At 37.4% G+C, this 26,307-nt stretch overlaps 1 protein-coding gene across 3 annotated transcripts; it reads right to left on the minus strand.

The window, feature by feature from the left end:
• Window positions 1–1,103: 1,103 nt before the first annotated feature.
• KDSR (3-ketodihydrosphingosine reductase) lies at window positions 1,104–25,616 on the minus strand. 3 transcript variants are annotated; one of them, XM_075212963.1, is made up of 11 exons: window positions 25,556–25,616; window positions 24,937–25,069; window positions 23,059–23,148; window positions 19,337–19,393; window positions 17,556–17,621; window positions 14,804–14,899; window positions 11,144–11,335; window positions 9,797–9,880; window positions 8,019–8,102; window positions 6,842–6,943; window positions 1,104–6,439 (listed from the first exon to the last, which is right to left on the minus strand). In XM_075212963.1, exons 2-11 carry the CDS (start codon window positions 25,042–25,044, stop codon window positions 6,320–6,322), a joined length of 999 nt encoding a protein of 332 aa, XP_075069064.1. In that variant the 5' UTR covers window positions 25,045–25,069; window positions 25,556–25,616; the 3' UTR covers window positions 1,104–6,319. The 3 variants fall into 3 exon arrangements, with proteins under 3 accessions (XP_075069064.1, XP_075069063.1, XP_075069065.1); XM_075212962.1 differs by having other exon boundaries at window positions 25,470–25,606; XM_075212964.1 differs by lacking the exon at window positions 25,556–25,616 and adding an exon at window positions 25,531–25,549.
• Between the last annotated feature and the right edge of the window lie 691 nt (window positions 25,617–26,307).

The raw sequence follows: 26,307 nt of genomic DNA on the forward strand, positions 1-26,307 counted from the left end.
AGCTTGGATATTATTATTTATTTTTTTTACAAACAGCTGTCCCAGCTGAACTGAGGCGATCCAAAAGCATGTTTAGATCCTGCCACCCCACTCTATACATGGGCAGATCCACATGCAGGGAGTGACCAGTCCCTGCCAGAAACTGCAACTCCATTAATGTTGCCATGGGCCTCTTGGTAGCCTCACTGATGAGCGTTTTTCTCCTTGTCCAGTCAACAACTTTGGGGTGATGTCCTAACTTTGGCCCTGTTGTGCCACATTTTCATTTATTGATGATAGTATGCCAGTGTTCCATGGTACATGTAATGACTTTGAAGTTCTTTTACCCACCTCACCTTTCACCAATGAAATCCTGTAGAAGTTTTGAAAGCTCCTTCTGGACAGTGCCTACCTCTGTAGAATGCAACCAAGAAAACAGAAAGGAAATCCAACAGGAACAGCTGATCTTTATTTGGGGTTAGCCATAAATCAATTTAATTGCTGGTAGATGTATGCTAATTATCTTTTTTGTGATAGTTAACACTGAACACAGCTACAGAAAGGGTATGCACACATATTTTTCCTAAAATATGTCCCTTTTATCTATTGAATTTTGTTGGTTACAAGGTCACATTAAAAAGGTAAAAAAAAAAAAGTCTGACATTTATATTGACTTCTAGCTTTATATCACAATCATCTGCAATTTCAAAAAGGGTGTGTAGACTTTTTACATGAACTGTATGACTAAATAACATGGTGCCTTCTAATCTCACACTCATGAATGTAGAACCTCAATATGTATGTACAGACTCTTCAGCATAACCTGTTTTAGTAACCACTTAAAGTTGTCTTTTATAGTTTACTGCAGAAAAAAAAATAAAAAAAATCAATTTGCACTACAATATAGGGATGTAAAAAAATATATAATTTGCAGAAAATATTTATAAGGTAAAAATAATAGCAAGGCTTTATTTTTTAGAACTTTAGTGAAATTTTTATTTTTTATTTTTTTGCTGTTCCATATGTATTAGTTCTTCACTAAAAGTATTAGGGGTCCGGTCTTTGATTGTCATGTTTCTGGCAGGAACATCATACCATTTTGTTTCTCAATTAAACTCATAAGGCAAGTGACAATAGTATTTTATTTTGTTTATCCAAAATTACAAAACATGGTTCTGTTACAGAAAGTATGGCACACACAAGCAAAGCAGGACAGACTCAAGGTATAATGTAAAAAAAATAATAAGAAAAAAATAAAATTGTAATTTTATGGACATTATCTCAAAAAGTTTGTACCATATGTCTGGTTATTGACCGTGATTTACTCTACCTGTCTGAAGCCATTTTGGTATTTGTATATCCAGCATTTAATGCTTATGCCGTCTTAAAAGGGACCAATTGCCAATGCACAGTGAGGGCAGCTAATGAGACATGTATTCTCATTAACATTGGTTCAATTCACAAAATGGCTGCTTGTTTTAACTAGCAAGAAAAAAAAATAGTTTAACTGCACAGCTTTTATCCATTCTTTGGTATGAGAACATGTGCAGCCATATAATGTCATGTACTAATAGATTATGATTAGATTATCTGCATCCATGGTCAAACATGAGTGATGGTAAGGAGGAGGTAGCAACAACATCTACTAATGGGCAATTGTAAAAATGTTCCTATATGCAAGAAGAATAAAGTGCATGGGACAAAAAAATAAATAATGAAGAAGGTGGGGAGTAGGTAGTGGTGGGAGCACAAAATTTAATAATGAACCAAGCTTCATTGCTATTCGCTTGATTGCAAGCAAATAATGTCAAGACAAAAAATGTCCCTTTTAGATGTATTTTATGGGTGGAGTTACACCAGTGATTTTTAATTGCGGAAAAGTGTTGTCATTGTGGTATATCACGCAGTTCCACACTTAATCACTTAAATAACTTAATCTAGCTGCAGTGATTCATTGCCTCCATAGGAATAAAAAACAGCCAATTAATTGCTGCAGCAAGAGATTTTCTTGTCAAGAAGTGCGCTGTTGACCTTTGTAGTGAAGCATGCTGGAAGGACTTTTTGTGGGGCAAGTTGTTCCTTTCAATTAATCCATGCAGAGTTTTCTACACGATTGATCCCTTGAGATTAATTTCAGAGACTAAAAATCTCCCATGTAGATAAGGCCTAAAGGAAAAATATTGTACAGTAATATTTCTGCATTTTAAAATGTGCACATTTCCCGCTTTATACTGAACATAATTTATATTAATTATACTGCATGTGCATTAAAAACTAAATTCACATCAATATATGTTAAAATATAGATTGTCTTATAGAATATTACTTTCTTGGCTTTTTTTTCTTTATGCGTTTGTTAGTGAAAATCTCATAAACTCTATTTCTTTAAATAAATTACACACAATGCTTCACTACAGTAATTGAATATATAGAATATAATACAGTCAAAAGGGGTAAAAACATACCTGAAACCTGGCTAATACAGTTTAGAGAAGAGGGAAATTGTAGCGATAATGTGCAGATAATTTCCTATACATTCAGGGCAAACATTTTCGTCAAATTTGTAGAATTGGGATGTGTGATGGGTATACATTTTATTCAGCAAGAACCTGTGGTAATATTTATAAACATGCTCGCTCCTGTGACCTAGGATGGATTACATTATGAGAAGCATCTGCCTTTATCACACCACATATAATTAGGTAGGTCACTAAATAGAACCATTTGGAAATTAAATGTACTAAAATAACAATGTACAGAATATGAATAAGCAAAAGCATTTATCTTTACAATGCTACAGTAATCAATATACCTGAAAGAAAAAGTGCTTAGAAGTCTGCATATAAAGCCATCAGTCTAATACGCTTGAAAGCAAATAGGTTTCATGCTGTCAGAATAGGTGATATGGGGTTACTATTTAAAGGACCAATAAACAAATGCTAAATTTTAGATATGGACCATTAAGTTAAAATATATTGCTGAATATTAACCTGAAATTTAACTGCATCTCTGATAAAAGAATAAGTAAGGTACTGCCTTCCCACTCCATTACAGTTGCAATGTCTACCACATTTTTAAGACCATGTCCTGGTGGGATCTTTTATAAGCCAAAAAGGTCCAGAATGCAGTCATCTGAGTTATTTTAACATCACTGGCTCTAAACTATGAATCCACACAGTGCATTTCTGCATAGCTGTCAGTTACCTGCCGGCTTAGTTAGAGGACATACCTCCCAACATTAATGATTTAAAACTTGACAGAGTGCGCCGTCGCTTAGCAGTGCACACGAGAAGGGGGCATGGACACGCTAGAGGGGGGCATGCCAAGTCACATTTGGGTGTGTCCAGTATTTTGGAGGCAGGGAGCCATCCCCCAGGCCTTTTCCCTCACAGCATTGAAGGGGCATCACTCAGTGGGACATATCTTCCAACTGTTCACAAATTGGAACAAAGTCCTGATAATCGGAACGGCAGGACAGCCCTCTCCAATCGGGACTCTCACACATAAATCAGGACAGTTGGGAGGTACAGAAACACCTTCTTAAAATAGCAAACTGCTGCATAGAAATTACAGAGATCATGTTGGACTAATTTATAAAAGTATAAAAACACCAGTTCTTATTCCATGTATATCGTTTGGCTTAATTACACAGATAGATATAGCTGTGTCAAATACATGCTTTACTTCCCCTTTAAGGCTAGGATGTGTGCAAAACAGAGTAGCCAAAACATGACAGATTTGAAAGATTAGCATTCAGCCTCCTAGATAATGGAACGTGCTACTGCAGATTTGGAAATGAATAAGTTGGCTGCACAACAAGCTGTGTCATCATTTCTGATAAGAGTTGAGTGATGAACAAATCGGATCTATAAGCAACATATTATTGAAACATGCAGTCAACAAAGTAAATCCAGTATAAGACCAAAACCTATCTATAACTAGATTCCCCATCCTTGCGTAAATCACTAATGCCCTCTTTTCCTCAGTATTAATATAATTTGAATGTCAAACTGCAAAAACCCACAAGGAAAAGGAGAAGAATGTGTTTTTTAAAAAATATTTTTTATTCACAATTATATGTTTTTTTCCCCATATGTTTTTGTGTGGTAATCCTTAAAAATTTAATGAAAGGAGCATGAAGGTTGAAATTGAGAAATTAGACCATCACTGTCTGAGCAAAGGATGTTTGTTCTGAAGTCTTGGAGGATTCTTAACTGGAATACTAGTAGCATAAGCATAGTCTGCAGGTCAGTTAGAAACAGACAATGGCTGAGGTGTTGGCAGTATAACCAATATACATCTGTTGGTTATCCCCCCCCCCCCCTCGCATTTTGGGCAATGACTGCAGAATTTTAGCCACTGGTTGCAAGGTGTGAAATATATCAATTTTAAAAAAGGAGTTTCAATTCACTTTTTAAAAAGAAAATGCACTTGAAATATTTACACAAAAGTTATCCTCAGAAGTGCTTGAGTGACATGTTCAATCTAAAATTAGACTTCCTAACCTGTGCATATAAAAGTCATGGATTCAGAAGCATACTGTGCCATATTCATAAAACAAAAGTCAGTCAGGTATTAAAGAGGAATCCCTTCCATTAAATTAGCCATTTTACCACTTAGTAAATGCTGCTCAATACCCATCCTCTGAAAACAAAATACCTACCACCCTACAATGGGCAATCCAGCTCTCTGATATTAAGCACACTGCAAATTTACTGTGATTAAGACACGATACACTGCAACCTGGTTCCCCTAGCAAGAATCACTACCTTACACATACTCATGATTTATACCCAATTGCTTTATCTTTGTTTATCAACTAGGAAACCTCTTGGGCCTGCCTCTCTTATGTGTTCTTTATTCAGACAACGAAGATAAAGGAAACCTAGCTGAAGATTCAGGTGATTAATTGCAATTTCCTTGATCCCCTCTATATTCTGGATAGGTCATTCCTAGGCATTCAAAGGATGCGCTAACCATCTATTAGTTCAAACAGGATGGATTTAGTGGTGGCTTGATTACTGCCCCCACATATTCCAATATTGCCTCTATTTGAAACTTTCCATTTCTCATCTAATGGAGCCTCCTGTCCCCTAACTCCTCTCCAAGTCCCTCTTCAGAAATTGATTTTTAACATCATGAATGCAAAAAAATAAAATAAAGACATTTTCTGGTTTAGTTCATTTCAAGGCATATATGGAATAAACTATAACTACCACATTGTAGTGCTGGGTACACACTGTACCTTCTCAGTGTCCGTGATACACCAACATTCAGACACTTGCTGAAAAGTGCAGTGTGTGCAATCTATTTCTTTTTTTTTTTTTGCACATTAAATATGAATACTTCAGTGAATGACTGCTAAATTGGTAATTTAGCAACTAATTGAGAAAGTGATCTCTGCAAATAAAGAAACCAAAAGACTAGAGAGAATGCAGCTTGTCTCATAGTTTATGTCCTACTTCACAATGACAGACTTCAAAAACACAGGTGTACTCTGCTTCCATGTGAAATCACAAAATGCCATTGGCAAACTGGAAGTATGCTACATATCGCTTATATTCTCTAATACAAAGGGTTTTTTCTTGCACGTGACCAATAACATTTTCACAGCAAATTAGAAAAGGCACATTTCATCCTGGTGAGGACAACACCACAAACACTGCTGTGTACAAGCAACTAACACTTTTTCATTGACTCTTTTGTTCTAGTTTTAGGACAAATATCAGAAGTATCACTTTTCACTAATTTGTTGCATAGTCTCACATTAATTGAATCAATTTAAGAGAACAAAACCGCTGTTTGGAAAAGTGCTGAAACTGCACAAATCTGTGAAATATGCAGCTTACTCTGAACTCACATAAAACTACAATTTGGTACAGTTTCAGGTTTTTCACATTCTGATAGCAGTAGCCCAGGGTTAATTTTAGAAATCTGCAGCTTCCACTGATTTCAACACCTGAGCAGTTACTCCATTAGTTAGTTGGACCAGCCAGGGTTTCATCACAGGAAAGAAAAAAGGATATTCGAAGACTGGATGAACACAAGGAGGAGCGGGAGGGGCAAAATGTTAAATGAAGCAGCACACAGGTCGGTGTCCTTATGCAACATTTCCAGTGTCTTATAACCAAATCATAATTAGGAATTAAAATATAAACCTCTCAAGGTTGCATAGTATCCTGCTGGTGAACAGCATAATAATCATGCGCTTTCCTTATCTTTGCAGATGTGTAGTGCCATGTTGGGCATTTTAGATAAACTAGTCTTATGGTTGGATTATCTTCAGGTCATGTGCTCTCTAGCAGCAAGCAGTTGAATAAAGTTCTTGGCATTTCCAGACTCAGTCTGTTTTATTGGCCTTCTCACAGTTCTCCCTCTGCATCATGCAGCGGCGGACAATGCTGTCAAAACTGCCAAGGTAGAATAATGCAATTGTGCGAAACAGTCCCATTGTGACGACCTAGAATGAAAGTCTGATTAATGACTCAGAGAAAAATTGATATTCACTAGAATCATTGGGAGAGGAAGCTGTAATCATGGGTGATTATTTATTGCACACCAGCAAATGTTCACCTTGGGGGTCATTTACAAAGTGCAAAACAATCACTGCACAGTGCAAAATAAGCTATGGCCCAGCCATGCAACTCAATTTGCATCAGGATTTCCACCACAGTGCATAGGTATTCAGAGTACGATGGTAACATTTGAGGGGGAGCAGCAGTTTACTTTGCACAGTACAGGTCACTATACGAATATCAAGCAACACAAACTAAACAAAATATATGCAAAATCCTAATATTTGTAGAGGGGGATTGGCTTGGGGATTTAGTTATTGGAAAGGAAAAGTTAAGTTGTTTCTTACTTGTTGAAGCCCCTCTGTGATCGTGGTGACAGGTGACATCCCACATGTTAATGATGATAGCATATAACCATCAGAGCCAACTGAACTGTTGAAATTACCTTGCTGCAAAAAGGAAGTTATAAAAAATAAAATGATTGTAGCACACAAGGCATTATTAAGAATAAACGTGTGGATTAGAAGTGGTGAAAACAGTTACATCAATTTCACAGGTAAAAGTAGCCGTCGTGTGGTCAATTACGTAAACACTTCTAAAAATAAACACTAACCATTTTGTATGTGTCTACACTGATCAGTCACATTTGAATACTTTGCGGGATTTTGTATATTAAACCTCAAAACGCCCTGACATTTTTTAAATGCATTTTTAATGCATGCAAATGTGTCCGACACTAGAAACCATTGTTTCAAGTGTTACTGTATCACTTGGCTTTGTGCTGAAGAGTTTTCCTTTGGAATGCTACATTGTTCCACAGATAAAACATTTCAGAAAACCCACAAGTGAGCTCTAGAAATACTAGTGGGATGAGTTTTTGCTCGTAAAAAAAGGTTTTTAAGTAAAAGTCATCTATGTTATAATTTTAGAACAGAGTTTTCTGTGAATAAGTTGTCATTTTTTTGTTGAAATTAGTTTCAACCTAAATCTTAGTCAGGCTTTAAAGTATAGACCTCAGAAGACAGTTTGCATGGTATCAGCATGTAAAACCTACGCTTTCCTCATCTTGGCAGTATAGGGCCATGTTGGGTACATCAGATAAGATAGTCAGATGGTGGGGTTATCTTCAGGTCTTGTGCTTTCTGTATGAAACATTCTTGTCATTTCAGGACAGTTGGTTTTCTTAGCTCACAGTTTTTCTTCCTCAGTATCCGTGTGTTGGACAATGCTGATTATTTTTATAAAGTCTTCTACGCAACATTCTATTTGCCTTTGAATATTTAGGTTACTACTTCAACTTCTTAACTAATTATATGTAGAGTGCATACACTCAAAATTGCAGATGGAATTTGAATTCTATATAGTTGGTTCTATACAGTCTTGTTCCCCCCCATATCTAGATTACCCAAAATGAATTGTGGCTACAAAGCGATAAGTGACAAATAAAACTGTATAGTATGTATTGTATAAGAACAATCAAAACAGTAAAGGTCATAGAATACAGAGAGCTTGTCGCATACTTACTACAGCATCTTTAACAATCACTTTGGCAACTTGGTCGGCTTGGCAAAGGCTTGAGGACTCTGAAATCAGCTTGGTTTCTAAAGGCTTGTAAATAAACACATACAGGGCATTGTAAGACTCTTCATAAAAGAATAAGAGTGGGATCTATAAACAATGTGTGTGTACAGATGAATGCATTCAAAGATGAAGTGCCCGTCATAAGACTCATTGTAATAAATAAAAAAGCTCCACAAATAATCAACCCACAACTATAATATTGGCAGCCAACAATACAAATGTTTAAGTCCTGTCAGTAAGAGGCAAGTGGAGAGAGCTCGCTTGGCATGTATTATGGCTCTTTACACAAGATAATATTTAGCATGATTAGATGCAAGATTACACACAATGTTAAGTACCTTGCATCAATATGCATCACATGGGATCATTTCATAAAATCTGCTAGCAGCAGTTTATATCAAAATCAGGTTTTTTTTTTATGTCTTTACATATTTGTTTCATTCCTAGGCAACCACAGTAAAACATATTGGTTTTTATAAAAATATTTCTTACTCTCATAATATAGAGCTCCAATCTGAGGATGATGCTAGTTAGTATATATTTTTATAATTTTCACATTTAAAAAACAGACAAACTTCACAGAACTTTAAAATAAGAGCATTTTTTTTTTTTTGTTTCAGTTTCATTTCATAAATATAGAAGAACAGTGCTTCGCAATCATAGGAACAGGTACAATCTAACAGAAACAGACCTCAATGAAAGTACTGACGCATAGCAATGTTGGACGTAAAATCCAACATCCATGTTGGATAGGCCGTAAGCAATCCCTGTCCAGATCTGCAGGTCATTATTAGATGCCACAATGCCCTTATGGGCAAGAAAGAAGGTATTAAAGTCAATATGAAAAAGTCAGGGCGAACATACAAAAATGTGCAAGCGCACAGAGGAAATCTAACAGCAAGTGAGTGACAGGGAAGAGATCACCATCTCTAATAGCAACAACGCCTGAAACAGTCCCAGAAATCTTTCTACGTCAAATGTTTGGGCCCGAGCATACCCTAAGGCAGGGTTAGGCAACCTGCGGCTCTCCAGGTGTTGTGAAACTACAAGTCCCAGCATGCTTTGCCAATAGATGACCAGCAAATAGGTGGCAAGGCATGCTGGGATTTGTAATTTCACAACACCTGGAGAGCCGCAGGTTGCCTACCCCTGCCCTAAGGGATGGGAAAAATCACCCCTACACCCCCATGAAAGGAGGGACCTTTAGAGCAACTGACACTAAGGAAATATTTGCATACTCAGATTCCCTAATGCATATTAATACACAGCACAACAAAAGTCTACCTCTAATAATTTGTAACTTATTTTGTTGCACCAATATTTAAAAAAATAAAAATAAAATAAAAAAAACCCCCAGCACAATCTATTGAACCAGATGACTCTAGTAAAAGTATTGTAGGCAAGAAATATTTACAAAATTAAATTGCCACACAAGTGCAAATCCTATGTGGTCTTTTAACATTCTGTACTGATGTCTATCATGGAAGTTATAATTAAATCACGATAATTGCTACACGATTATTTCTTAATTATGAAGACAGTGTCCTGTAGCTGAGTTTATAGGTAGATATGATAATTACAATATGACAAGTGCTGACATTGCTGAGCAAGAGCTGCATTCACTTAAATATTTGATATGAGAAGGTGACAGTGTCAATATGACTTAATTTGTTTCAATCCATGGACTTAGTGGAACAAGGAGAGATATATACAAACCATACCTTTGATTTGTTCTCCTCAGCAAAACCGGGTGTGTCGGTATCAGGAGGATAGGCAACAGTCACATAAACATTATATGGCTTTACCTGGATACACAATTGAAATATGTATTATTGGTAGTGGAGGCAATGTAACACACTTCTTTAGAAAATATTAAAAACAATTTTGAGGGGATTCTATTCAATGCAACAATAAATTCAACAAGTTATGTTTCAAAGTAAATGTTTTTTCCCCTTCTAATTTCTGTGCAACTTTACTGGCATGTATAACTAAATAGTGGCGCTGTACCCAATCAACGCACAATCCCTTCCAGCACATACCCAAATTACAAGTTTGTTTTTCCAAGCAAAGACTGCAGGCGAGACAATAAGGTAAAGAAGGTAGAGAAGAGCTGCATTTTAAAAGCTTGCTTGATAACCTGCTGACAGCACTATATGCTGACAGCACAATGACAGCACAATATGTCAGGCTTTCTAGATGTAATATTCCCATACAAGGATGTTCCCAGTTGACAAAAAACCCCCAAAAAAACAAAAAAAAAAAAAGCACTCTGGAGGGAAGTCTATAGAAATGTCAGTTAGACTGGACTATACATTTCAAAGTAGGGGCTTTGACCACTCAATCGTAGTCCTTCTGCTGGGGTCCCCCAGAACTTCCACCAGTAATTGGCTGCTGGTCCAACGCATGCAGAGAGCAGGAAGTGGACAGCATTATTAGATTAAGTAGACTTGTATGTGGCAGCTTCTGTCCAATTACATGGGACTTACAGGACATACATACATAGCTAGGAACTCAAACTTCCCATTCAGATGGCATAAATTAAGCTAGGCCAAATCCAGGTAACAGGACACCAAAAGAGGGTAGGAGGTGGACTCCACAGAAGGACTACATGGAAGTGGGGTAGCTAATTGGCAGGACATAGTTTAAAACGCCTTAAAGTCCCTAAAGGCCATGTAATATATAACTGATATATAAAATCAGTTATTGAAGTTTTTGCCATGTTCACTATAAAGTAGCTATCTTATGTGTCACAGTGCTGGGACCATGCGTTTGTTTCCAAACAGGGTACTTTCTGTGTGGAGTCTGTATATTTGCAATGTGTTTGAGTGGACTGAGGTGCTTCAATTTCCTCTCACACTCCAAAAGCTTACTGGTAGTTGAACTGGCTTCAGACAAAATTATATTTAGTGTGTGTTCATGTGGTGGGAAATATAGATTATAAACTCCACTGGGGCAGGGACTAATGTGAATGATAAAATATACTCCGAAAAGCGCTGCATCATTTTGTCCAAAAAAAACAACAAAAAAACAACACAAGTTAATAATGTGTCCGACTGCATTTATTATACCTCCATTTGTAGAGCTTCTGCCAGTCCTCTGAGAGCAAACTTTGTTGGAGAATAAGCAGTGTAACCAAATAATCCCACCTGTCCTGCCTGTGAAGAGACAAATACAATTCTTCCCATCCGCCTCTCCTTCATGGTTGAAATTACTGCGCGACTGGGGTAAACGCTGCCCAGATAATTCACCTCCATGAGTTTCTACAAAAGGAAATGTGAATGAGAGACAACTACTGATGAACAATCTAGTACTGGGGTACAATGAAATACTGAACAAGATTTCACTACTTTTAACCCTTTAAGTTCAGGGTTATTGCACATAAAACAAACGCACGCTGCAAAACGGTAATTTGTCTTTTAACCCTTTTCACCACCAGATGTCTGTGCCAAAATTACACCTCAGGCTGTCCCACCATTCTTTGCATGGATGTGTTGCATCAGTTTTACTGGGAATAACTCTTAAATTCTAGTTACATGAATTTTATTCAAGACAGATAGTGTTTGTGTGCCTGTTTTAAACACTATTTTCTGTAGACTTTTTTTTACAGCATGTATTAACCTGCAATACTATATTGGACAGCTATGATGCTCTAACTCTTAGGATGTTGTGAGATATAAGATCGGAGTCTTACAAGATCGTGTCAGAGCTTCCCGACAATCAAAATGGGCAGCACGGTGGCTTAGTGGTTAGTACTTCTGCCTCACAGCACTGGGGTCATAAGTTTGATTCCTGACCATGGCCTTATCTGTGTGGAGTTTGTATGTTCTCCCGTGTTTGTGTGGTTTTCATCCGGGTGCTCCGGTTTCCTCCCACACTTCAAAAACATACTAGTAGGTTAATTGGTGTGTTTGTGTGTGTGTGTGTATATGTTAGGGGATTTAAATTGTAAGATCCAATGAGGCAGGGACTGATGTGAATGAGTTCTCTGTACAGCGCAAAGGAATAAGTGGTGCTATATAAACAAACAGATGATGATATATCACATGAAAGTAAGAATCTTAGGAGATTACTTCCTAGACACACGGAGAAAGCAATTGGGTGTACAAAGGGTAATTAGCAGAAGAAGTGTGTGCCAGCTGATGCAGAATTTTATTTGATATGCAAAATAAAATATCTATTATTATTAATAATAATAATAATAATAATAATAATAATAATACTACTAGCAGGGGGGTTTCGTGAAGAGCTGAGAGTTGTAAAAGTTGATTCTTTATGGTTGACGTTTGCAACCTTTTATTTATAAATGGAGATCATAGAATGTCAGTCCGTAACATCAGGTGTACCCCTGAGAGTGAGCGGCAAATGTAAAAATATAGATTTCAGTTTATGTTCACGATAACTATAATCAAACTTTGCATGATGTACACATATTTTGTATCCCTGTACTAGCGAGAGATAGCCAATAAATATATAACAAAAAGATACTTATTTCTATATGGTTCCAAAAAAGCCTTTACCCGTACAGGCTAAAACATGGGCAATATACAGGTGTATTAGTAGTACTGAATTGTTTGTGACTTATTACAACATAAAAATAACCCGTTTAAAAACGAACGCATTTCAGGTAACTGCAGAACATTATCTAACAATTGACCCTAGTCTGTGTGTGTGTTAGAGAATTAGGACTGTAAGCTCCAATGGGGCAGGGACTGATGTGAATGAGTTCTCTGTACAGCGCTGCGGAATCAGTGGCGCGATATAAATAAATGATGATGATGATGAACGGTACCATTGCCATCAACACCGTTTGACAAGAGCGTCAAATACCCCAAAATCTATGATAGAGCTGCTTTTGCTAAAAAAAGTGATAAAGCTTTTGTAGTGACCACCAGAATTGGACATCTGATGAATGAAAAATTATTGTATTGCCAGATAAATCATACATCCGTTTCCAGAACATCTGGCAGTTTATGTTTGGAAGAGGCCCAAAAAAAGATTACAGTCTTGAGTCCTAATACAGTCCGATAAACACAGACGAGAACCTGTAATTGTGTAGGCAGCATTTATAGCATTCATTAGGTCTTATTATCACCAAGTATGGTGGAATTAAAGCTAGTGACCATTTTGACATTTTAGGTGACCAGATTACATTTTTCAATATAACCCACACAGTCAGTGTTCAGTCTTGAGTATGAAAACTAAATTGAACATCTCCTGTGGCTAGCTCATTTAACAGATTTGAATACAATTGAACCATTATTATGATCATTGATTTGTAAGGTGCCAAAGTGCTCTGCAGCATCGGATAGTGGGAAAAACTGGGCATACATAAAACAGGGACATAGAAAGCAAACAAAATAAATGCAGAGATGAAAACTATGGGCTTACAGTTTAGTGAGAAAAGGACACAGCTGAAACAAGAGGAGATTGGGATAGTTGCGAGGGTAAACCCTCTAAATACTGCCACTGGTACAAAGCAGTGGTCAGGGAACAGGGGTAAATTACCCCAAATGGGGTAAAAATGAAATTCCTGGGGGTAATGCTGCAGATTCACATGCTGTCAGTTAGATTGTAGACCCCTTTAAAATGTGAAATTGCTGTTGTACCAGAAGAGCCTCCAGGGTTGACAGAGGCACTTCATGAGCTTCGATGCAATAATGAAGCACGTATTGCATTTGCAAACAAAGCAGATCTGTCATATTTTTGGATGTCAACAGCTGCAAAGGCATTCAAAATTGCACGAGGAGGCAGTCAAAAAGTTGCTGCCTTTTGCAACAACCTACCTTTGCGAACAAGGATTTTCCACTCTAACGAACATAAAAACAAAGCAGAGAAATCGATTGGACGCTGAAAATTGTATCCAAATTGTTCTGACATCAAAATGCCCCAATATTGATGCTCTCACAATAAAATTGAAGCAACATCATTTCTCCAAAACCTGAAGTTTTGAAGTTGAAGCTTTCAATGAAATTTTGAATTCCAATAATTAATATATGATTTCCTTCCTTTCAAATCAAGGGGTAACGTCGTCGTATCTAAATATATTTGGGGGTAAAAGGTAAAAAAGTTCCCTGACCCTTGGTTTAAAGAGTTGAAGACTGGGGAAGAGCGGCCATTCTAGGGAATTCCATAGATGGATAGCAGAAAAGTCTTGTTGGCGGGAGTGAGAAGGGTTTATCAGGGAAGAGGCGAAGCATGAGGCTGATCTAAGATATGAGGGAAAGTATTTTAGATGAGGTTTGAGGTGTATGAAGGGTGGTATTGTCAAGGGCTTTGTTATTGAGGGTATTTTAAATCGGATTCTGGAGAGAACGGGGAACCAGCGTAGGGATTTGCAAAGTGGTACAGCAGATGAGGAAGTTCTTTATGGTCATTATGTTTATGAAACAGTGAATGGAACAACATTCCCCTTGGGATTTATTAGAGTCTCTTCTGCATGGAATACAGGCTATATTAAAGGCAAGTGGCAGTTCAACACTAGATCAATAAATTTTGTTGAAGTCCATAAATTTTTTCTTATTTTGTTCACCATCTGTAAGCGTCTCATAATATTTTAATGTAGTCTCATCACAAAGATATAAAACACTTCTGTCATGAAAAGGTTAAATGAGAAAAAAAATCTGTCCCAAAAGGAGGACATCTGCAGAGAAGCGGTTGTGTGATTAGGGCTTGCTGAACATTTATGGAAAAATGGTTCTAAAGACAATATTTAAGAAGATAAAACTTACTGCAAAATGTTCTATTTCTATCTCTTCAAATTTTCCTGGAATTGACATCCCAGCACAATTTACCAACATGTCAACTGGGCCAAGCTTTTCCTGAGCCTAAAATACAATTAGATATAAATTAGTTCAGCATTTCATATTTCTGTCGAGATATCGTACACTCATTTTAGAAGAAGAACATAAACACAATATTCATCATAACCTCTCTCTTCAATACTGCCAAAATACCAGGTGCCTTTGAAAGAATGGTAAGTTACTTAGCTAGAAAATTAGCATATTTGGTTTTAAATGCCTTTAATAACAAATGATCCATTTTGGACAAGGTATAGGCTGGGCTTTATAAAGAGCCATAGGATTTGGCACAAAATGAAAATCTTTTACTGAGACACAAAGGCATAATTATTACATTCATAAAAAATTCCAAACCTGAGATGTAAAGGAATGGATAATGTAATCAGGTCAAATGCTTTAATTTATATAAAAAAAGAACTGTATAATTTCAAAGACAAACAAAAACATGAACTTGCAAATGATGAAATTCAGAGGTAGCAAGAAGATAGAATGTTTTTCTAATAATGCACAAATTAGAGAAGCAATTACATTGCTGCTTTATTGGCATATGAGAGAATATGTATGAAGATTAGTGCATAAAGGTCTCTGAACCCATACTAACAAGACATTTGCTTTTATTTGCTTTATTGTAATAGAAAATGATAGTTAGAATCTGATGGATTACATTTCAAATTCACCTCAAACTGGAAGATGACAGTGTAAAAATTATTATATATTAAATATATTTATCAGATTTAAACCTATGCTTGTACATATGTTCAAAAAGGCACACACAACACATTGTCATGTTCTTTTTATTTGACAGAATATGATAAATCTGGTGGACTATTGTTAAGCCTGGACTGGCTAATCAACATGATGGATTATATAAATTATAGCCATAATTTAGCATATGTGATGTGCAAATTTAAACAAATTAAACACTTGTTTTAGTATATCTTGCTATTCTTTATGTTGTTAAAGCATCATGTACCATACCAATATTTCCAATAAATACGGTTTTGTTTTGAAGAAAAGAAAATTGGAATTGGCTTACAATGCAGATGTATCTAAAGCTCATATGATGCAAACACAGCAATAGTAGAAAGCTATTTGTGTTTTGAAACTATAACCACGAGAACACTACCTATATACACCAATCAGCCACAACATTAAAACCACCTGCCTAATATTGTGTACGTCCCCCTCGTGCTGCCAAAACAGCTCTGACTCGTCGAGACTTGGACTTCACAAGACCTCTGAAGATGTCCTGTGGTATCTGGCACCAAGATGTTAGCAACAGATCCTTTAAATCCTGTAACTTGCGAGGTGGGGCCTCCATGGCTTGAAATTGTTGTTTTTCCAGCACATTCCACAGATGCTCGTTCAGATTGATATCTGGGGAATTTGGAGGCCAAGGCAACACCTTAAACGCTTTGTCATGTCATGTACAATTTTTGCAGGGCTCATTATCCTGCTGAATGAGGCCACTGTCAATAGGGAATACCATTCCCATGAAGGAGCATACTTGGTCTACAACAATGTTCAGGTAGGTGGTACTTGTCAAGGTAACATCCACATGAATGTCAGCCTCCCCCGACTTGTCTTCTTCCCATATTGCATCCTGATGCCATCTCTTCCCCAGGTAAATGACACACATGCACCCAGCCATCCACATAATGTAAAAGAAAACGTGATACATCAGACCAGATCATCTTCTTCCATTACTCCACATCCCAGTTCTGGTGCTCACGTGCCCATTGCAGAAACTTTCGGTGTTGGACAGGGGTCAGCATGGGCACTCTGCCTGGTCTGTGGCTACGCAGCAAGCTGCGATGCACTGTGTGCTCGAACACCTATCTATCATAGCCAGCATTAACTTTTTCAGTAATTTGTGCTACAGTAGCTGTTCTGTGGGATTGGACCAGGCAGGCTAGTCTTCACTTCTCACACACATCAACGAGTCTTGGGCACCCATGACCCTGTCGCCTGTTGTCCTTCTTTGGACCACTTATTGTAACCACTGCATATCGGGAATACCCCACAAGACCTGCTGTTTTGTAGATGCTCGGACCCAGTCATCTAGCCATTACAATTTGGCCCTTTTCAAAGTCACTCAGATTCTTATGCTTGCCTATTTTTGCTATTTCCAACACATCAACTTCAAGAACTGACTGTTCACTTGCTGCCTAATATATCCCACCGCTTGACCGGTGCCATATTAACAAGATAGATCAATATTATTCACTTGACTTGTCAGTAGTTTTAATGTTGTGGCTGAATATTAGTTATTGAGTGCTTCAGTGGTGTCTGTATGCCTCTCAGAGTTTGTGGGATTCTGCCAGATGCTTGGCTTTTTCCCTACAGTCCAAAACATACTGGTAGGTTACTTCAGATGAAACACACCCTAGTGTTTGTGTGGGACATAGTTCAGACTGTAACTGGGGCAGGGACTGATCTGAATGATTAAACATTTGCCTGCAAAGTGCTGTGTAACATATTGCTGTGATAAAAAGGATAATAAAATAGTTTTACACGCCACATAATTGCCGTTTTCACTGTGTGAAGGCAACAGGCATATTTTAGTATTGTTCCTATGCTATGGCTATTGCTAGAAAACCACTAAAGTAAATGCTGATTAGTAATACAGATTCATACAAATGCCACTTACCAAATTAACTGTATCTAGTAACCTGTATCTCACCTGTTTTATGACACTTTCGACTTGTCTATAATCTTTGGAGATATCTACAGAGATACACAACACTACCTAGCAAGAGGAAGGAAAATTAGCTTTTAGTATGGCATTAAACACATTACAAAATGCATTGAAATGAGCATAAAATATTCTGCTTCACTAAGTTAATAAACTGCAGCCTAGTTGTCTCACGTGTCTGCTGGGTTAAGCTACATCTACAGACTTTTTTTTCCAGGCTTACTGGGTGTACTGAGTCTGAGGGACAGCAAAAGAAAATGTTTGCTGCTACCAGCAATGCATCTCCATCCAAACCCCACCACAAAACAAAGTAAAGGAAAAAGTGGTCAATGTAGAGATAAAGTCTTATGAACAGGAGACTTTCCAAAACTGTAAGACATTTCCTGTTGGTGAAGATCCCCAGCTTGATTCTCTAATTAGTGGAAGACTTCTCTGGGTCTACATACATTTTAGTAGTGGTTACGTATAACATAAATACAAGGGGCCTGAGTCATTAAGGAGAGCAAAGCATAAAAAAGGAGTAACTTTGAATCTGGGCAAAACCATGTTGCATTGGAGGGGGAGGTAAATTTAAAATGTGGGGACAGATTTATATTTGGGATAGGGAATGTACTAGATTAACTTTAAATTTCAGTATAAAAATAAATCTATCAAGTATTTGTCTGCTAGATGAAAAAACAGCCAGTATTTATCTTATGTGCAAAATAATAAAGTAATTTGCATCCCTTCCATTGTAACATGGTTTGTCCCGGAGAACATTTACTCCTTTTTCCTGCCTTACTTTCCTTAATGACTCAGGCCCAAGGTGTTCCCACTACCTTACTAGCTGGTAAAATGACCTGTTACAGAATTTAGAAAAAAAAATAATAATACATAAGGCAACAACCACTAGAATCTTAGTCCATGAATGTCATGAAAAGGACTATTCACCCCCTGCTTATCTAGGACCCGCACCTACACAGAGTGGAGGCATCTATTATGTGAGCTTAACTGACTGTCTGACTAACATTAATGTGGCCAATCATATTCTTAATTACTAGTATTGAAAGGATACACTCTTAGAAATATTAATTTAGCCCATAAAATGACTGTCTCCATTGTGTGTAGACAACAGTTCCACTGTAATATCCATTTACACTTGTGTCTGTGCTGTCTCAATTCACGACCTCAACATGCAGTAAAACTCAATAGAGCATTTAGAAATTTTTAGGGTTCATCCTAAAATTGTGCAAGCACTGGGATGACTGATGATGGTGCCTGTGCAACCCACTGGTAAAAGCAGAGCTTTATATCATGGGTAAAAATACAGAAAATAGTGCATTTGGTCTGACCTTCGGGGTTACACTGTTGCCCGTGTGAACAGCAAATGCATGCATGCACCAGGATTAATGTTACCAATGCCTGCCCGAATTTTGGAGCAGTTTGCTCCCCACAAGTTCCCACTAGAACATGGTATGAGCAAAGTTAGCAAAAACCCTCCTGTAAAATGGTCATTATTATTAAAATGAATCCATGTTAAGTCAGCTTTGAAATTACTATGAAAAAACACAGTGAAGTACTATGTCCACAGAAATACGGTTAATGTTGGCAGGGTATGCTATATATGCAATCTACAGTTTGACTGCACAACAGAAACAGTATCGCTCACTTTCATTAATGACATTAAAAATAGGGTCATCAGGTATAGAAACTGAAATGCATGAATGAGCCCTAAATTAACTGAACACACACACACGCACACACACACAGTTATGTCTTCAGAGCCTTACCTGTTTGTCATTTATTGCATGCTTTTCAATCTCTTTTTTGGCCTGAACTAGTTTGCCCTGCAATTAGAAACAATCCAGTCAACATACAGTGAATGACTAAACTAAAACATATGTTAAGAAGATATTCAGCGCTAGCGTTACCTCAAATTCCGAATAAATATAAATAATGATTTATACTTAGTTAATGCAGTGTTGTTTTGGGATACCAAATGTTGTGTCCCGGGATTCTGCTGGTAGATAACCCATATGTTACTTCAACATGTTAATCTAGCAGTAGAATCCTGGGACACTAGCATCTGAAAGCTGCATGTACAATGCTCATTTGATGCCTCTTTCTGGTAGGTATACCTATGTATATCTCTATGGAATTTTATTTTATATGGGAGTATATTTTCAAATTGGAATAAATTATATTTTAGAAAAAATAAAATAAATATCACGCTAGGATCCTTCCTTCTGATTTTATTTTTAGGGTATGATATGAAAAACAACTTTGAGGAAAGATACCTCTAATACAAGATTGTTGAGCTATCTATATAAAAGAAATCATTATGGGCATGGTTCAAGATTTATTCTAGTAAGTGTTTGACCACGAGGGGAACACGTGTGAACATTATTTCTTCACCTGCACGTCTATAAGGCTAGTAAGAAAAGAACCTCTAGTAAGCTTCTATTTCACAAGGATTTCTGAAGATTGAGATTGTCAATCAATATATACTTCACTTTATTTATGTAATTTAGTATACACAGGTTACACTGTTTTGTTTTGGTTCTTATATATTACTTCCGGAATCATGAATGAAGACCAAGGGTAAGTTTAAGTGATTTGGTATCACAAAACAACACTGCAATAACCAAGTATAAATCTTTTATTCTTTATTTTTTTCTAGGTAGAGAACATTTGAGATATTGGAACGCAGATAGTGCTTACAATTTTCTACTATACAGAGAATGACTGTCATCCACCTAGATTTAACGTGGATATCTGGCTGACAGACAAGAGTTAAATGTAGTTTTTGTTAGGACAGGTTGAAGTTCAGCTAGGCACATATTAATCCATTTCACGAAGATCAAAAGTTAACTTTACTGGGCTGTAGTAACCCTGCATGAAACAGAAGCATGTGTTTAAATATTCCTGTCATACACTGAAAAACAATGTAAACACCTACTTAAAAGAATATGAAAACCTTTGCATTTGTTTTACTTTTATTGAAAACCATCATAAGTTTAATTTACTTAAAAAAAGCAAAGTTTGACATCACAAATTCAGCCACAAAGGAGGAGTTATTCTATCAGCAGAACAAAATGATCACTATGGTGTTAAATACCATTACCTTCCCTACACAACACTTGTTACAATTGTAGTAGATATCATAAATATAAATTAGAAAGGTATGCATACAATAGATAACATGCACATTAAAAGCTTTACAAGGTTTAAGAAATCCAACGTCATTTGCCAATAGAATTTAAATCCCTATGAAGGAAAAAAAAAAAAAGCAAGCAGAGGGTTTATAAAACTGGCTTAAACAAGTACCGACATGTAGTTTCAATGTAGCTTTAATGAAATAACTGTGGTACTGCATCTTGATATTAACCAGTATTAATAAACGCACACATTATTTTCCTACCCTTGTACAATTCGTTAAAATCATTAACAATACAGGTCTTCTTATTGTAAATGAGCATAAAAACATCATTTGGAATACTGTGGCATCATAATAGTTTGAGTCAATCTGGTTGCCTTGTCCAAAAGGCATAGACGTTCATTGGTAAAAATCTATACTTTCTATTAAACCTGAGAGAACGGTCAGATTTAAGAAACACTCCGCTCAAGAAAGGGAAAGAACCTGTCACTTCAATGTGTAGTTACCCGACAACCCCCCTAACCCCATTTTCTGAGCCCTGCCAGCTCTGAAGTCTGTGGGGCACTGAATAATTGTAGATAGTATCAGATTGGAGAGTTAATACAGTCATCTCAGGTGCAACCATTGCTCCACAGCTAACTTTGACAACTGATCCATGTACTGTCAGAGCCTTCAGGACTTAAGAGAATGCTGTGGACTCCAGTGGCAATCATTAGGTACGTGTGCATCCCAAGTGGAGATACCTAGCTACAAGGGGTGGGCTACTTAGGGGGGATAACTTATGTGTCAAATGTGATTGCACTTGACATACGCTGGGGACAGTGCTTGCGGTCGGGAAAAAATGGAAGTGGGACCTGGAAATTGTAGTCATTTCAGAAAATAGATTTTCTGTATCATTTTAATATATTAGATAAACACCACAGTTTAAATATGAAAATATTTTGGCAATATATCTTGTTTTTTTCTCCCATCCATTCTATATGGCCATGCACACAAAATACTGTAGACTTGTGACTAGAGCTCCGCATATGAATTTGTATGAAGAGAAATGGTTAAAAATAGTTCAATTCATTAGAGAATCATGAAACCGATGGAATCTAAAATGAACATGAACTCTCCCAGACTATTGCACAATATATTCAAATCCAGACATACTGTAAGTATTTACAGCTCATGTTCAATTTAGATGAAAGTTCATCTGGCTACAGATTTTACTGTGCATGGACTAAATATTCCTTCATATGAAGACTTCAAAATAAATTCATAAATACAAATGCCTAATTCTTACCCGATCAAATAAGAATGGTTTCATTAAGGCACTTAATTAAAATAACATTTTTTTACCCCCACATCTCAGACTGGCAGTGCAGATTTGCATGATTCTGACCAGAGCATGTACGTGCAATTGCGGACAGGTTGCAGTCTGGGAAAAAGACTGAATTGCCATTGTGATTGGCTGTGTGCAATTAGACTGCTGACACCGATTGGTTCTTTCTTCGCCGCTCTGGCATGTATCATGCTTTTGTGTTGTTGTCTTTCTTGGCAAGGGGTAGGGAGGGGGGGGGGGGGGTCAGGCTGTGTTTGACCACAATACCAGAAGTTGTTTCTGCTGCTGTATTAGAGTTTTATTGATGCCCAATAGTGAATGCATTCGTTACACATAACACAAATGAATACAAACATAGACAAAACTGAGATGTAAGAGTCTGTGTTGTGTCCCTGGCATAAACCAGAAGCATATACAACTGGGTTTGACCCCAAGCAGAGAGTTCTATGTGTGGGGTTTGTCTTTTCTCCTTGTGATTCAGTGCTTCCTACTCATGCCCATTGACCTACTAGCAGGTTAATTGGCTTTTGATTATATTCACCTTAGTGAGTTGTGTGTGTCTGTAGTAGGGAAATTAGATTGTAAATCCACTGGGGAAGAGAATTAAGTGCATAAACAAGACACTCTGTACATGCTACTGTGCTGAGGAAAATGTTGATGCTGCAAATAAAACATAATAGAAATAGTAACTACTGTGCATACCGCTGACATGAGTTGGCCGATACGGTGTATACTGCTCCAGCATTGCGCTGTATGTAATGGCTCCTCTCCCCATATTCAGAATATAATCCCTGCCTCTGACACCACTGTCTGGAGCTGTGTCACTGGGTGTGCTTTAGCTGTGTTTGCAGTAGAACTCAAACAGTCAAGTGGAGTGAGAAACAAATGACAATGCATGTTGAAGTGCCACTGAGCACTGCCAACCATTGCCGTGTGAGCTTGGAGAAGAGACCTCACTGCAATTCTGGTGACCTAGAGTTGGTCCCTTTAGAACAATTTTAATTCAAACGCTCTTCTAAAATTCTTACCTCATCACGAGCTACCAAAGTAATGAACGCACCGTGTCTGACGCACTCAATAGCAACACATTTTCCAATGCCGCTGGACCCACCAGTCACCTAATTAAAAATAAAAATACAGTTAAATCCCCATTATACATTGCCTAAGTGTACACTTTGCTGAACTTTTTCCAATGGTCCTCCCATTCCCTAAAGCATTTCAATAGAGCCCATTTCTCTGATTTTACACTACAAAAATACCAAGGAACAGGGTAGTTTTTGTACACTAATGCATGCGTTAAGTACAGTAATTTGAGTTTTAGTAACACATACGTTACAAAATACTGTACAGTATACAGGACTGGAATGTTGAGAGAAAGGTTAATTACTGTACAGATGTCTATTATGGATGTGTAGGCATTTTAAATACCAAAGCAAGCCATGTGATCAGAATACTACTGAGTGGTCAAATGTAAAATACCTTGTGTCCCCCCCCCCCCCCATTATTTTACTTGACTGTTGGGATATTTTTAGACCTCATTTTACAGTTTCATGCATTTTTAATATACTTTTCCCCCCCCAATTACTTTCTGCCCTACAAAAAAAGTTAAATGGGGATTTGACACACACATTATATTATAATGAATGGAAACGTCTTGGAGCAACAAATGCTCAGCAGCCAAGCGGTGGGCCACACAAGTTCACAGAACAAGACCATCGAGTTCTGAAGCATGTAATGCATAAAAAATACCCAAACATCTGTCCTCGGTTGTAACACGGACTTCAGCGTTTCAACCTGCCCCTGGAAGCAACGTCAGCACAAGAACTGTTGGCCATGTAGTATATGTACAAATAAGATACATACACACACCTTTTTATTTTTTAAATGGATCAGTTATATGCCAATATGTATAAATTATCTTCAAGGTTTTCAGATATTGTCACCAGGCAAATGTTACAGGGTGACCAGCTCACAGAAATTGTTAAAAGGTAAAGTAAATTCAAAGAGAAGGCTGACTTAAGGACAAGGAATCTGAGGTAATTGCTTTAGGCACCAAGGTATTAATGGATCCAATTCACTTATACATTGGTAATGCCCATGAAACAACAGTTTCTATGTTATTTACAAATTGTTCCCAGCCACCACATTTGAAAGAGTAGAAGCATTACAGGAACCTGGCAGGACTTCTCTGCACAGTGACTCAAGTAAAACTTAACCACGTGATAAAATTGACAGTTCTTGTCCTGTTACTGCAGCGGAGCAGCTACAAATATACAATGTAATACAGGTACTCCTCACTTAACGACCGAGTTCCGTTCCTACGACTAGGTCGTTAAGCGAATTGGTCGCTAAGTGAGTACAGTACTGTTATATGCTCCTACATGTATTGTAATCATTTTTTATTGATTCTGAATGAAGAAATAGACTAAAGAAAACTGTATTTTGTTAGTTTACATTACATAACACTGCATAACAGAAAATAAACATGTGTACAGTAAAGCTCTACAAACAGCAGCAATTATAACAATGAGGACCCAGGGAGAACCTGGTCGTAACTCCGAGTGGTCATTAAATGGGTAGGTTGTTAAGTGAGGAGTACCTGTATACATTTTGCTTTGTATCCAACATGATTAAAAATCGGACTAAATAAATTGTCAAATGATGCAAGTACAGTAATCATGTCTTTTGAGGTCATAAATTAGTTTAACACCATAGACAAAGTGAACACAACAAATAATATGCCAGTTTTGCACACTGTCCCTGACATATGAATAATTTAGGTCTCAAATTTCACAGATTAATAAGTTTATGCAGTTATACTATCACACTGATGGGGTAAAGTACAATATCAGATATAAAGACATTCTCACACATAAAGTGGTAACCAAAGCAAATACAGGACTCACCACTACATGGGCACCAGCCAGCTTGAGGGGTTTGGGACTGATCAGCGGGGACACCATGTACAGGAGCAGCACAAATGCCACTATGGAGGCAGCGGCCAGCAGCAGCATGACCGACTGAGTAAGGGTGTCCAGCCTGAAGAGATGAGGGGACACAGGGAGAGGAAATGGGGTGCTCAGTCTTATGATTGAGGGCACTCTGGGGCTTGTTAGCAGGCAAGCCACCAGGTACTGTAGGAAGGAGCTGCACCTACTAAATGGCTGAGATACCCAGACTACAGGTATACATAGACAGACACAGGCATGTGGATGTAAAACAAGGGTTCAGCAAGGTTGACCCCGAACAATTATGAACTTAAAAATAAAGCATAGAAAACATAAATATGGTTCATTCAGAGGACAGGCACATGATGGTGACAGATTAAAGATGTAAACAAGTGATTCATATTAAAGGTAACAGGATAGAAGCAACAGAATCAGCCACAGTGCGCAAAGCTACTTGTGAACAGCAGGGCTGAAATCAAGTTAGAGTCTACTTGAAAGCTTCTCGAACAAGAGGTCACTGGAGACAGAAATGGCAGCTCGCTGACAACCCACGATTGGTGTATGTGACAGCATGCACCTCTTCCAGAGCTGTGTCCCTGTTCAGGCGCCTCCTCCCTGAGCTGCTCTTCCTGTTTACATTCACTTTCTGTAGTCAAGAGGGCTCTGTGCAGTGTTTAGTGTGTGGCACATCTGATGTCGCCACCCAGTGGCAATACTCAAAAATGCAAGTCGTTGTGCATTTATTTAACGGCGTTTTTTTGTTTGTTTGTTTGTTTGTTTGTTTTTAATGATTGAATGAACAATTGCAATCATGCACAATTGTGGTAAACAAAATTACTTAACATCAGCACGCAAATAATTTCTGTACAAGTACAGGGAAATAAGAATTATAAATCACAGAACACCTGTAAGCAGTAGGAGCACCAGGTAGAGCATTTGCTAAATTAGGTAATGGAGAATCCAAGAACCGTACGGCAGTGGACTGGTATATGAAAGAGGATGCAGTTGAATCACAACATACTTTCTTGAGGGGCATGTTTGAGAGGCTGATGGGCATAGACAAAAAGAAAGAAAAAGAAAAAATATACTACCTATGGAAGGCACAACTTGTATGTCTGGCTTATGTTACTAACCCTACTGGGCAAATAACCAAAATAAAGGTATTACCTTGGAGCCTATCATTTTTGTCCTCAGTATTAGATCTGAAATAATAAGCAGACATAAATAAATTTATTGATATTAATTAAAATCTTTAAAAGAGACATATTAAAAACATATGAGAAATAGTGGAAAGAGCTCAGGAGTATATTCAAACCTCCTATCAAAAGT

The sequence above is a fragment of the Mixophyes fleayi genome, chromosome 5, assembly GCF_038048845.1.
Source record: "Mixophyes fleayi isolate aMixFle1 chromosome 5, aMixFle1.hap1, whole genome shotgun sequence".
Classification (NCBI taxonomy): Eukaryota; Metazoa; Chordata; class Amphibia; order Anura; family Limnodynastidae; genus Mixophyes; species Mixophyes fleayi.